Here is a 13920-nt window from a genome sequence, read left to right on the forward strand (position 1 = left end):
CATTTTGGTCTTCAGTAAATGAAATCAAGGCTTTAGGCAAATGCCCGTCAATCACAGAACTGCATTCTCCACAAAAACTAAAAAATAAATACAATATGGAAACATAAAACACACACCTTTCTAGTAAAGGTTAATGAACTGGGTACAGAGTTTATGATTAACTCGACTAGCAATCACATAGTCAATGATTAGTCAAACTCAGATCCTCAGTTCCATTTCAAATAGTGGAGACACCGTCTCTGAAATGATAAGACACTGTAAGTGTTTTATAGCCTTTTTAGAGAGTGGTGAGGAACTACAGATGGACCTGTATGTTGTGTTTTTTTTTTTTTGTCATTTTAAGAGTCCTTCCATCCAAGCTGGTGATATGTTGTTAATGTGGTGACGCTTGTTTTATGACCTGGACGATGCAAGTTAGCAGTAGAGACATCACGCTGCAAACTCACTGTTGCACAGTGAAAGTATATGGTGAAAGCATCAGACCAAAACACAGAGAAAAAAAAAAGAACAAATTTAAAAACAAGTCCCCACCACTGCTTGCTTTAAAAGAAATACTCCTTAAAGTCACTACTACAATCGATGAATGTAGAGGTGAACACAAACACTGTAATGGGTTCGTCGCTGAAAGCAGGTGACTTTGTACTGGCTACATGACAGTGTTAAAGGAATAGGCTGACATTTTGGGAACTACAGGAATGAGGCTCTGGAAATTCACTGCACCTGGCCAAGAAATTGTTGCTTTTACACATACACACACACACACACACACAAACACACACACACGCATATATATATGTAATAGAGATAAAGCACGGTAGTAGTGAGTGTTTTAGTGGGCCAGGGTCCAGTCTGGGATGGACAGTAGCTGCAGATGATGATGTGTTCCGGGTGGTACGTGAAAATCACTGTGCTTAAAGCTGCTTCCCTTGAAGTGTCCCGAGCACATTTACAGATCGGACCATCCCACAGCTTCACAACCAGCACTATTGCAACAACCTCCGAAATCCACAGTTGCTCACAGCACTTCTCTGAAGTGATAGTTAATTGTCCCTTTGAAATACCAACTCATCACCCCCTCCCGATCTGTACAAGTTGCCATGCTTTAAGACTGTTTTAACAAGGGAATCATGTCAACAAGGACAAAGGTGGCAGGTTTCCATGGAGATCTTTGGCATCTATACCAGTTTGCTTTGAACTGATGCAAACAAAAATGCAGATCGAGGTTAAATCAAGTCACGTTCCTACATGTGACTGGTTTCTTTTCTTAATTATATAATAATTATAATTATAATTATAATTCAATGTGTTCTTTTCTGCTATATCTCTATACCTAAAAGTATATGGTGTTGAAAACGGCTGTGTGCGGCAAAGACTGTGAATCTATAGCTTTCACACTGCATTTCTTGGATGTCTTGATTGCCTTCTTTCCCTTCTGATAAACACAAATATGCAGTATTTTGATTTTTTTTTTTTTTTTTTCAAGTTTCCCCACTGAGATCAGTTCAGTCTAATTTAAACTATCTAATGCATAGTTCTTCAGGATCACATTCATGTTAAGCTGTACTTCAACTTGTTGCTCTGTCTGATATGTTTCATCGCTTTGGCATTCTCCTACTGAAGGCAGTCAATACACACACACACACAAACACACACACACACACACACACACACACACACAATGTATCTTAATACAGTCAGTCTATTCATCCTGGCACTCAGAGGACAGACTGTGCCTTCCCATTCTCTATCATCTTCTGGGTGAGGCCTTGCTCCTTGTTCAGGGCCTCCTCCGCCCTCTTGCGCCTGGCCTCCAGCCAGGGTATCAGACACAGCACAGCTCCTCCGATGATCGGGGGGATGCCCGCCAAGTAAAAGGCCAGGTCGTAGTTGCCCAGCCTGTCCCTCAGGAACCCTGCCACCGGACACGGGGTGAGAAAAAAAAAAAAACATTGGGGCGTTATTGTGATTCCAACAGGGGTCAGAAACTTAAATCCTCCTTTAGTGGAACACCAGTAGTTGTGTTTTGGCCTGAAGCTTTGACCCACAATCACAAGAATGACCTCACTGGAACCCTGGTCGCAAGATTTTATTACAGAGGCTGGAACATGTTTTTGGGATTGAAGCAACCATACACATTGGCACATTTTGAGGTCATTCAAAAGTATGACTTTTTTTTGGCATATTTTGACGCCTTACTATACTATGACTTTTTTTGGCATATTTTGACGCCTTACTATACTATGACGTTTTTTGACATATTTTGAGGTCATACTAAAGTATGACTTTTTTTGGCCGATTTTGACGCCTTACTATACTATGACGTTTTTTATGACATTTTGAGGTCTTACTAAAGTATGACTTTTTTTGGCATATTTTGACGCCTTACTATACTATGACGTTTTTTATGACATTTTGAGGTCTTACTAAAGTATGACTTTTTTTGGCATATTTTGACGCCTTACTATACTATGACGTTTTTTGACATATTTTGAGGTCATACTAAAGTATGACTTTTTTTGGCATATTTTGACGCCTTACTATACTATGACAATTTTTATGACATTTTGAGGTCATACTAAAGTATGACTTTTTTTGGCATATTTTGACACCTTACTATACTATGACGTTTTTTGACATATTTTGAGGTCATACTAAAGTATGACTTTTTTTGGCATATTTTGACGCCTTACTATACTATGACATTTTTTATGACATTTTGAGGTCATACTAAAGTATGACTTTTTTTGGCCGATTTTGACGCCTTACTATACTATGACGTTTTTTATGACATTTTGAGGTCATACTAAAGTATGACTTTTTTTTGGCATATTTTGACGCCTTACTATACTATGACGTTTTTTATGACATTTTGAGGTCATACTAAAGTATGACTTTTTTTGGCATATTTTGACGCCTTACTATACTATGACGTTTTTTATGACATTTTGAGGTCATACTAAAGTATGACTTTTTTGGCCGATTTTGACGCCTTACTGTACTATGACATTTTTTGGCACATTTTGAGGTCATACTAAAGTATGACTTTTTTTGGAATATTTTGACGCCTTACTATACTATGACGTTTTTTGACATATTTTGAGGTCATACTAAAGTATGACTTTTTTTGGCCGATTTTGACGCCTTACTATACTATGACGTTTTTTATGACATTTTGAGGTCATACTAAAGTATGACTTTTTTTGGCATATTTTGACGCCTTACTATACTATGACGTTTTTTATGACATTTTGAGATCATACTAAAGTATGACTTTTTTTGGCATATTTTGACGCCTTACTATACTATGACGTTTTTTATGACATTTTGAGGTCATACTAAAGTATGACTTTTTTTGGCATATTTTGACGCCTTACTATACTATGACGTTTTTTGACATATTTTGAGGTCATACTAAAGTATGACTTTTTTTGGCATATTTTGACGCCTTACTATACTATGACGTTTTCTGACATATTTTGAGGTCATACTAAAGTATGACTTTTTTTGGCATATTTTGACGCCTTACTATACTATGACATTTTTTATGACATTTTGAGGTCATACTAAAGTATGACTTTTTTTGGCATATTTTGACGCCTTACTATACTATGACGTTTTTTGACATATTTTGAGGTCATACTAAAGTATGACTTTTTTTGGCATATTTTGAAGCCTTACTATACTATGACATTTTTTTTGACATTTTGAGGTCATACTAAAGTATGACTTTTTTTGGCTGATTTTGACGCCTTACTAAACTATGACGTTTTTTGGAACATTTTGAGGTCATACTAAAGTATGACTTTTTTTTGGCATATTTTGACGCCTTACTATACTATGACGTTTTTTGACATATTTTGAGGTCATACTAAAGTATGACTTTTTTTGGCATATTTTGACGCCTTACTATACTATGACGTTTTATGACATATTTTGAGGTCATACTAAAGTATGACTTTTTTTGGCATATTTTGACACCTTACTATACTATGACGTTTTTTATGACATTTTGAGGTCTTACTAAAGTATGACTTTTTTGGCATATTTTGACGCCTTACTATACTATGACGTTTTTTGACATATTTTGAGGTCATACTAAAGTATGACTTTTTTTGGCATATTTTGACGCCTTACTATACTATGACGTTTTTTATGACATTTTGAGGTCTTACTAAAGTATGACTTTTTTTGGCATATTTTGACGCCTTACTATACTATGACGTTTTTTTGGCACATTTTGAGGCCATACTAAAGTATGACTTTTTTTGGCATATTTTGACGCCTTACTATACTATGACGTTTTTTATGACATTTTGAGGTCTTACTAAAGTATTACTTTTTTTTGGCATATTTTGACGCCTTACTATACTATGACGTTTTTTATGACTTTTTTTGGCATATTTTGACGCCTTACTATACTATGACGTTTTTTGACATATTTTGAGGTCATACTAAAGTATGACTTTTTTTGGCCGATTTTGACGCCTTACTATACTATGACGTTTTTTATGACATTTTGAGGTCATACTAAAGTATGACTTTTTTTGGCATATTTTGACACCTTACTATACTATGACGTTTTTTATGACATTTTGAGGTCTTACTAAAGTATGACTTTTTTTGGCATATTTTGACGCCTTACTATACTATGACGTTTTTTGACATATTTTGAGGTCATACTAAAGTATGACTTTTTTTGGCATATTTTGACGCCTTACTATACTATGACATTTTTTATGACATTTTGAGGTCATACTAAAGTATGACTTTTTTTGGCCGATTTTGACGCCTTACTATACTATGACGTTTTTTATGACATTTTGAGGTCATACTAAAGTATGACTTTTTTTTGGCATATTTTGACGCCTTACTATACTATGACGTTTTTTATGACATTTTGAGGTCATACTAAAGTATGACTTTTTTTTGGCCGATTTTGACGCCTTACTATACTATGACGTTTTTTATGACATTTTGAGGTCATACTAAAGTATGACTTTTTTTTTGGCATATTTTGACGCCTTACTATACTATGACGTTTTTTATGACATTTTGAGGTCATACTAAAGTATGACTTTTTTTGGCCGATTTTGACGCCTTACTGTACTATGACTTTTTTTGGCCGATTTTGACGCCTTACTATACTATGACGTTTTTTATGACATTTTGAGGTCATACTAAAGTATGACTTTTTTTTGCATATTTTGACGCCTTACTATACTATGACGTTTTTTGACATATTTTGAGGTCATACTAAAGTATGACTTTTTTTGGCATATTTTGACGCCTTACTATACTATGACATTTTTATGACATTTTGAGGTCATACTAAAGTATGACTTTTTTTGGCCGATTTTGACGCCTTACTATACTATGACATTTTTTGGCACATTTTGAGGTCATACTAAAGTATGACTTTTTTTGGCATATTTTGACGCCTTACTATACTATGACGTTTTCTGACATATTTTGAGGTCATACTAAAGTATGACTTTTTTTGGCATATTTTGACGCCTTACTATGCTATGACGTTTTTTATGATATTTTGAGGTCATACTAAAGTATGACTTTTTTTGGCATATTTTGACGCCTTACTATACTATGACGTTTTTTGACATATTTTGAGGTCATACTAAAGTATGACTTTTTTTGGCCGATTTTGACGCCTTACTATACTATGACGTTTTTTATGACATTTTGAGGTCATACTAAAGTATGACTTTTTTTGGCATATTTTGACGCCTTACTATACTATGACGTTTTTTGACATATTTTGAGGTCATACTAAAGTATGACTTTTTTTGGCATATTTTGACGCCTTACTATACTATGACGTTTTTTATGACATTTTGAGGTCTTACTAAAGTATGACTTTTTTTGGCATATTTTGACGCCTTACTATACTATGACATTTTTTATGACATTTTGAGGTCATACTAAAGTATGACTTTTTTTGGCATATTTTGATGCCTTACTATACTATGACGTTTTTTGACATATTTTGAGGTCATACTAAAGTATGACTTTTTTTGGCATATTTTGACGCCTTACTATACTATGACATTTTTTATGACATTTTGAGGTCATACTAAAGTATGACTTTTTTTGGCCGATTTTGACGCCTTACTATACTATGACGTTTTTTATGACATTTTGAGGTCATACTAAAGTATGACTTTTTTTTGGCATATTTTGACGCCTTACTATACTATGACATTTTTATGACATTTTGAGGTCATACTAAAGTATGACTTTTTTTGGCCGATTTTGACGCCTTACTATACTATGATGTTTTTTATGACATTTTGAGGTCATACTAAAGTATGACTTTTTTTTGCATATTTTGACGCCTTACTATACTATGACGTTTTTTATGACATTTTGAGGTCATACTAAAGTATGACTTTTTTTGGCATATTTTGACACCTTACTATACTATGACATTTTATATGACATTTTGAGGTCATACTAAAGTATGACTTTTTTTGGCCAATTTTGACGCCTTACTATACTATGACATTTTTTATGACATTTTGAGGTCATACTAAAGTATGACTTTTTTTGGCATATTTTGACGCCTTACTATACTATGACATTTTTTATGACATTTTGAGGTCATACTAAAGTATGACTTTTTTTGGAATATTTTGACGCCTTACTATACTATGACGTTTTTTGACATATTTTGAGGTCATACTAAAGTATGACTTTTTTTGGCAGATTTTGACGCCTTACTATACTATGACGTTTTTTATGACATTTTGAGGTCATACTAAAGTATGACTTTTTTTGGCATATTTTGACGCCTTACTATACTATGACGTTTTTTATGACATTTTGAGATCATACTAAAGTATGACTTTTTTTGGCATATTTTGACGCCTTACTATACTATGACGTTTTTTATGACATTTTGAGGTCATACTAAAGTATGACTTTTTTTGGCATATTTTGACGCCTTACTATACTATGACGTTTTTTGACATATTTTGAGGTCATACTAAAGTATGACTTTTTTTGGCATATTTTGACGCCTTACTATACTATGACGTTTTCTGACATATTTTGAGGTCATACTAAAGTATGACTTTTTTTGGCATATTTTGACGCCTTACTATACTATGACATTTTTTATGACATTTTGAGGTCATACTAAAGTATGACTTTTTTTGGCATATTTTGACGCCTTACTATACTATGACGTTTTTTGACATATTTTGAGGTCATACTAAAGTATGACTTTTTTTGGCATATTTTGAAGCCTTACTATACTATGACATTTTTTTTGACATTTTGAGGTCATACTAAAGTATGACTTTTTTTGGCATATTTTGACGCCTTACTATACTATGACATTTTTTATGACATTTTGAGGTCATACTAAAGTATGACTTTTTTTTGGCCGATTTTGACGCCTTACTATACTATGACGTTTTTTATGACATTTTGAGGTCATACTAAAGTATGACTTTTTTTTGGCATATTTTGACGCCTTACTATACTATGACGTTTTTTATGACATTTTGAGGTCATACTAAAGTATGACTTTTTTTGGCATATTTTGACGCCTTACTATACTATGACGTTTTTTATGACATTTTGAGGTCATACTAAAGTATGACTTTTTTTGGCCGATTTTGACGCCTTACTGTACTATGACATTTTTTGGCACATTTTGAGGTCATACTAAAGTATGACTTTTTTTGGAATATTTTGACGCCTTACTATACTATGACGTTTTTTGACATATTTTGAGGTCATACTAAAGTATGACTTTTTTTGGCAGATTTTGACGCCTTACTATACTATGACGTTTTTTATGACATTTTGAGGTCATACTAAAGTATGACTTTTTTTGGCATATTTTGACGCCTTACTATACTATGACGTTTTTTATGACATTTTGAGATCATACTAAAGTATGACTTTTTTTGGCATATTTTGACGCCTTACTATACTATGACGTTTTTTATGACATTTTGAGGTCATACTAAAGTATGACTTTTTTTGGCATATTTTGACGCCTTACTATACTATGACGTTTTTTGACATATTTTGAGGTCATACTAAAGTATGACTTTTTTTGGCATATTTTGACGCCTTACTATACTATGACGTTTTCTGACATATTTTGAGGTCATACTAAAGTATGACTTTTTTTGGCATATTTTGACGCCTTACTATACTATGACATTTTTTATGACATTTTGAGGTCATACTAAAGTATGACTTTTTTTGGCATATTTTGACGCCTTACTATACTATGACGTTTTTTGACATATTTTGAGGTCATACTAAAGTATGACTTTTTTTGGCATATTTTGAAGCCTTACTATACTATGACATTTTTTTTTACATTTTGAGGTCATACTAAAGTATGACTTTTTTTGGCATATTTTGACGCCTTACTAAACTATGACGTTTTTTGGAACATTTTGAGGTCATACTAAAGTATGACTTTTTTTGGCATATTTTGACGCCTTACTATACTATGACGTTTTTTGACATATTTTGAGGTCATACTAAAGTATGACTTTTTTTGGCATATTTTGACGCCTTACTATACTATGACGTTTTATGACATATTTTGAGGTCATACTAAAGTATGACTTTTTTTGGCATATTTTGACACCTTACTATACTATGACGTTTTTTATGACATTTTGAGGTCTTACTAAAGTATGACTTTTTTGGCATATTTTGACGCCTTACTATACTATGACGTTTTTTGACATATTTTGAGGTCATACTAAAGTATGACTTTTTTTGGCATATTTTGACGCCTTACTATACTATGACGTTTTTTATGACATTTTGAGGTCTTACTAAAGTATGACTTTTTTTGGCATATTTTGACGCCTTACTATACTATGACGTTTTTTTGGCACATTTTGAGGCCATACTAAAGTATGACTTTTTTTGGCATATTTTGACGCCTTACTATACTATGACGTTTTTTATGACATTTTGAGGTCTTACTAAAGTATTACTTTTTTTTGGCATATTTTGACGCCTTACTATACTATGACGTTTTTTATGACTTTTTTTGGCATATTTTGACGCCTTACTATACTATGACGTTTTTTGACATATTTTGAGGTCATACTAAAGTATGACTTTATTTGGCCGATTTTGACGGCTTACTATACTATGACGTTTTTTATGACATTTTGAGGTCATACTAAAGTATGACTTTTTTTGGCATATTTTGACACCTTACTATACTATGACGTTTTTTATGACATTTTGAGGTCTTACTAAAGTATGACTTTTTTTGGCATATTTTGACGCCTTACTATACTATGACATTTTTTATGACATTTTGAGGTCATACTAAAGTATGACTTTTTTTGGCATATTTTGATGCCTTACTATACTATGACGTTTTTTGACATATTTTGAGGTCATACTAAAGTATGACTTTTTTTTGGCATATTTTGACGCCTTACTATACTATGACATTTTTTATGACATTTTGAGGTCATACTAAAGTATGACTTTTTTTGGCCGATTTTGACGCCTTACTATACTATGACGTTTTTTATGACATTTTGAGGTCATACTAAAGTATGACTTTTTTTTGGCATATTTTGACGCCTTACTATACTATGACGTTTTTTATGACATTTTGAGGTCATACTAAAGTATGACTTTTTTTGGGCCGATTTTGACACCTTACTATACTATGACGTTTTTTATGACATTTTGAGGTCATACTAAAGTATGACTTTTTTTTGGCATATTTTGACGCCTTACTATACTATGACGTTTTTTATGACATTTTGAGGTCATACTAAAGTATGACTTTTTTTGGCCGATTTTGACGCCTTACTGTACTATGACATTTTTTGGCACATTTTGAGGTCATACTAAAGTATGACTTTTTTTTGGAATATTTTGACGCCTTACTATACCTATGACGTTTTTTGACATATTTTGAGGTCATACTAAAGTATGACTTTTTTTTGGCCGATTTTGACGCCTTACTATACTATGACGTTTTTTATGACATTTTGAGGTCATACTAAAGTATGACTTTTTTTTTGCATATTTTGACGCCTTACTATACTATGGACGTTTTTTTGACATATTTTGAGGTCATACTAAAGTATGACTTTTTTTTGGCATATTTTGACGCCTTACTATACTTACTGACATTTTTATGACATTTTGAGGTCATACTAAAGTATGACTTTTTTTGGCCGATTTTGACGCCCTTACTATACTATGACATTTTTTTTGACATTTTGAGGTCATACTAAAGTATGACTTTTTTTGGCATATTTTGACGCCTTACTATACTATGACGTTTTCTGACATATTTTGAGGTCATACTAAAGTATGACTTTTTTTGGCATATTTTGACGCCTTACTATGCTATGACGTTTTTTATGATATTTTGAGGTCATACTAAAGTATGACTTTTTTTGGCATATTTTGACGCCTTACTATACTATGACGTTTTTTGACATATTTTGAGGTCATACTAAAGTATGACTTTTTTTGGCCGATTTTGACGCCTTACTATACTATGACGTTTTTTATGACATTTTGAGGTCATGGTCATACTAAAGTATGACTTTTTTTGGCATATTTTGACGCCTTACTATACTATGACGTTTTTTGACATATTTTGAGGTCATACTAAAGTATGACTTTTTTTGGCATATTTTGACGCCTTACTATACTATGACGTTTTTTATGACATTTTGAGGTCTTACTAAAGTATGACTTTTTTTGGCATATTTTGACGCCTTACTATACTATGACATTTTTTATGACATTTTGAGGTCATACTAAAGTATGACTTTTTTTGGCATATTTTGATGCCTTACTATGACGTTTTTTGACATATTTTGAGGTCATACTAAAGTATGACTTTTTTTGGCATATTTTGACGCCTTACTATACTATGACATTTTTTATGACATTTTGAGGTCATACTAAAGTATGACTTTTTTTGGCCGATTTTGACGCCTTACTATACTATGATGTTTTTTATGACATTTTGAGGTCATACTAAAGTATGACTTTTTTTTGCATATTTTGACGCCTTACTATACTATGACGTTTTTTATGACATTTTGAGGTCATACTAAAGTATGACTTTTTTTGGCATATTTTGACGCCTTACTATACTATGACATTTTATATGACATTTTGAGGTCATACTAAAGTATGACTTTTTTTGGCATATTTTGACGCCTTACTATACTATGACATTTTTTATGACATTTTGAGGTCATACTAAAGTATGACTTTTTTTGGCATATTTTGACGCCTTACTATACTATGACATTTTTTATGACATTTTGAGGTCATACTAAAGTATGACTTTTTTTGGCATATTTTGATGCCTTACTATACTATGACGTTTTTTGACATATTTTGAGGTCATACTAAAGTATGACTTTTTTTGGCATATTTTGACGCCTTACTATACTATGACGTTTTTTGACATATTTTGAGGTCATACTAAAGTATGACTTTTTTTGGCATATTTTGACGCCTTACTATACTATGACGTTTTCTGACATATTTTGAGGTCATACTAAAGTATGACTTTTTTTGGCATATTTTGACGCCTTACTATACTATGACATTTTTTATGACATTTTGAGGTCATACTAAAGTATGACTTTTTTTGGCATATTTTGACGCCTTACTATACTATGAAATTTTTTATGACATTTTGAGGTCATACTAAAGTATGACTTTTTTTGGCATATTTTGACGCCTTACTATACTATGACGTTTTTTATGACATTTTGAGGTCATACTAAAGTATGACTTTTTTTGGCATATTTTGACGCCTTACTATACTATGACGTTTTTTGACATATTTTGAGGTCATACTAAAGTATGACTTTTTTTGGCATATTTTGACGCCTTACTATACTATGACGTTTTTTATGACATTTTGAGGTCATACTAAAGTATGACTTTTTTTGGCATATTTTGACGCCTTACTATACTATGACGTTTTTTGACATATTTTGAGGTCATACTAAAGTATGACTTTTTTTGGCATATTTTGAAGCCTTACTATACTATGAAATTTTTTATGACATTTTGAGGTCATACTAAAGTATGACTTTTTTTGGCATATTTTGACGCCTTACTATACTATGACGTTTTTTATGACATTTTGAGGTCATACTAAAGTATGACTTTTTTTTGGCATATTTTGACGCCTTACTATACTATGACGTTTTTTATGACATTTTGAGGTCATACTAAAGTATGACTTTTTTTGGCCGATTTTGACGCCTTACTGTACTATGACATTTTTTGGCACATTTTGAGGTCATACTAAAGTATGACTTTTTTTGGAATATTTTGACGCCTTACTATACTATGACGTTTTTTGACATATTTTGAGGTCATACTAAAGTATGACTTTTTTTGGCCGATTTTGACGCCTTACTATACTATGACGTTTTTTATGACATTTTGAGGTCATACTAAAGTATGACTTTTTTTTTGCATATTTTGACGCCTTACTATACTATGACGTTTTTTGACATATTTTGAGGTCATACTAAAGTATGACTTTTTTTTGGCATATTTTGACGCCTTACTATACTATGACATTTTTATGACATTTTGAGGTCATACTAAAGTATGACTTTTTTTGGCCGATTTTGACGCCTTACTATACTATGACATTTTTTTTGACATTTTGAGGTCATACTAAAGTATGACTTTTTTTGGCATATTTTGACGCCTTACTATACTATGACGTTTTCTGACATATTTTGAGGTCATACTAAAGTATGACTTTTTTTGGCATATTTTGACGCCTTACTATGCTATGACGTTTTTTATGATATTTTGAGGTCATACTAAAGTATGACTTTTTTTGGCATATTTTGACGCCTTACTATACTATGACGTTTTTTGACATATTTTGAGGTCATACTAAAGTATGACTTTTTTTGGCCGATTTTGACGCCTTACTATACTATGACGTTTTTTATGACATTTTGAGGTCATACTAAAGTATGACTTTTTTTGGCATATTTTGACGCCTTACTATACTATGACGTTTTTTGACATATTTTGAGGTCATACTAAAGTATGACTTTTTTTGGCATATTTTGACGCCTTACTATACTATGACGTTTTTTATGACATTTTGAGGTCTTACTAAAGTATGACTTTTTTTGGCATATTTTGACGCCTTACTATACTATGACATTTTTTATGACATTTTGAGGTCATACTAAAGTATGACTTTTTTTGGCATATTTTGATGCCTTACTATACTATGACGTTTTTTGACATATTTTGAGGTCATACTAAAGTATGACTTTTTTTGGCATATTTTGACGCCTTACTATACTATGACATTTTTTATGACATTTTGAGGTCATACTAAAGTATGACTTTTTTTGGCCGATTTTGACGCCTTACTATACTATGATGTTTTTTATGACATTTTGAGGTCATACTAAAGTATGACTTTTTTTTGCATATTTTGACGCCTTACTATACTATGACGTTTTTTATGACATTTTGAGGTCATACTAAAGTATGACTTTTTTTGGCATATTTTGACGCCTTACTATACTATGACATTTTATATGACATTTTGAGGTCATACTAAAGTATGACTTTTTTTGGCATATTTTGACGCCTTACTATACTATGACATTTTTTATGACATTTTGAGGTCATACTAAAGTATGACTTTTTTTGGCATATTTTGACGCCTTACTATACTATGACATTTTTTATGACATTTTGAGGTCATACTAAAGTATGACTTTTTTTGGCATATTTTGATGCCTTACTATACTATGACGTTTTTTGACATATTTTGAGGTCATACTAAAGTATGACTTTTTTTGGCATATTTTGACGCCTTACTATACTATGACGTTTTTTGACATATTTTGAGGTCATACTAAAGTATGA

At 32.1% G+C, this 13920-nt stretch overlaps 1 protein-coding gene across 2 annotated transcripts in view; it reads right to left on the bottom strand.

Annotated features, from left to right (window-relative positions):
• Positions 1 to 271: 271 nt before the first annotated feature.
• slc16a10 (solute carrier family 16 member 10) overlaps positions 272 to 13920 on the bottom strand; it is a 49147-nt gene continuing 35498 nt past the window's right edge. The window contains exons 6-7 of one of the 2 annotated variants that reach the window (XM_041064255.1): positions 1677 to 1912; positions 272 to 1644 (exon numbers count right to left, since the gene is read on the bottom strand). In XM_041064255.1, the coding sequence (XP_040920189.1) occupies positions 1716 to 1912 (197 nt within the window). In that variant the 3' untranslated portion in view covers positions 272 to 1644; positions 1677 to 1715. Of the gene's footprint in view, positions 1913 to 13920 lie in introns of both variants that reach the window. The other variant, XM_041064254.1, reaches the window with a different exon arrangement.

Source organism: Toxotes jaculatrix, chromosome 19, assembly GCF_017976425.1.
Source record: "Toxotes jaculatrix isolate fToxJac2 chromosome 19, fToxJac2.pri, whole genome shotgun sequence".
In the NCBI taxonomy this organism is placed as follows: domain Eukaryota; kingdom Metazoa; phylum Chordata; class Actinopteri; family Toxotidae; genus Toxotes; species Toxotes jaculatrix.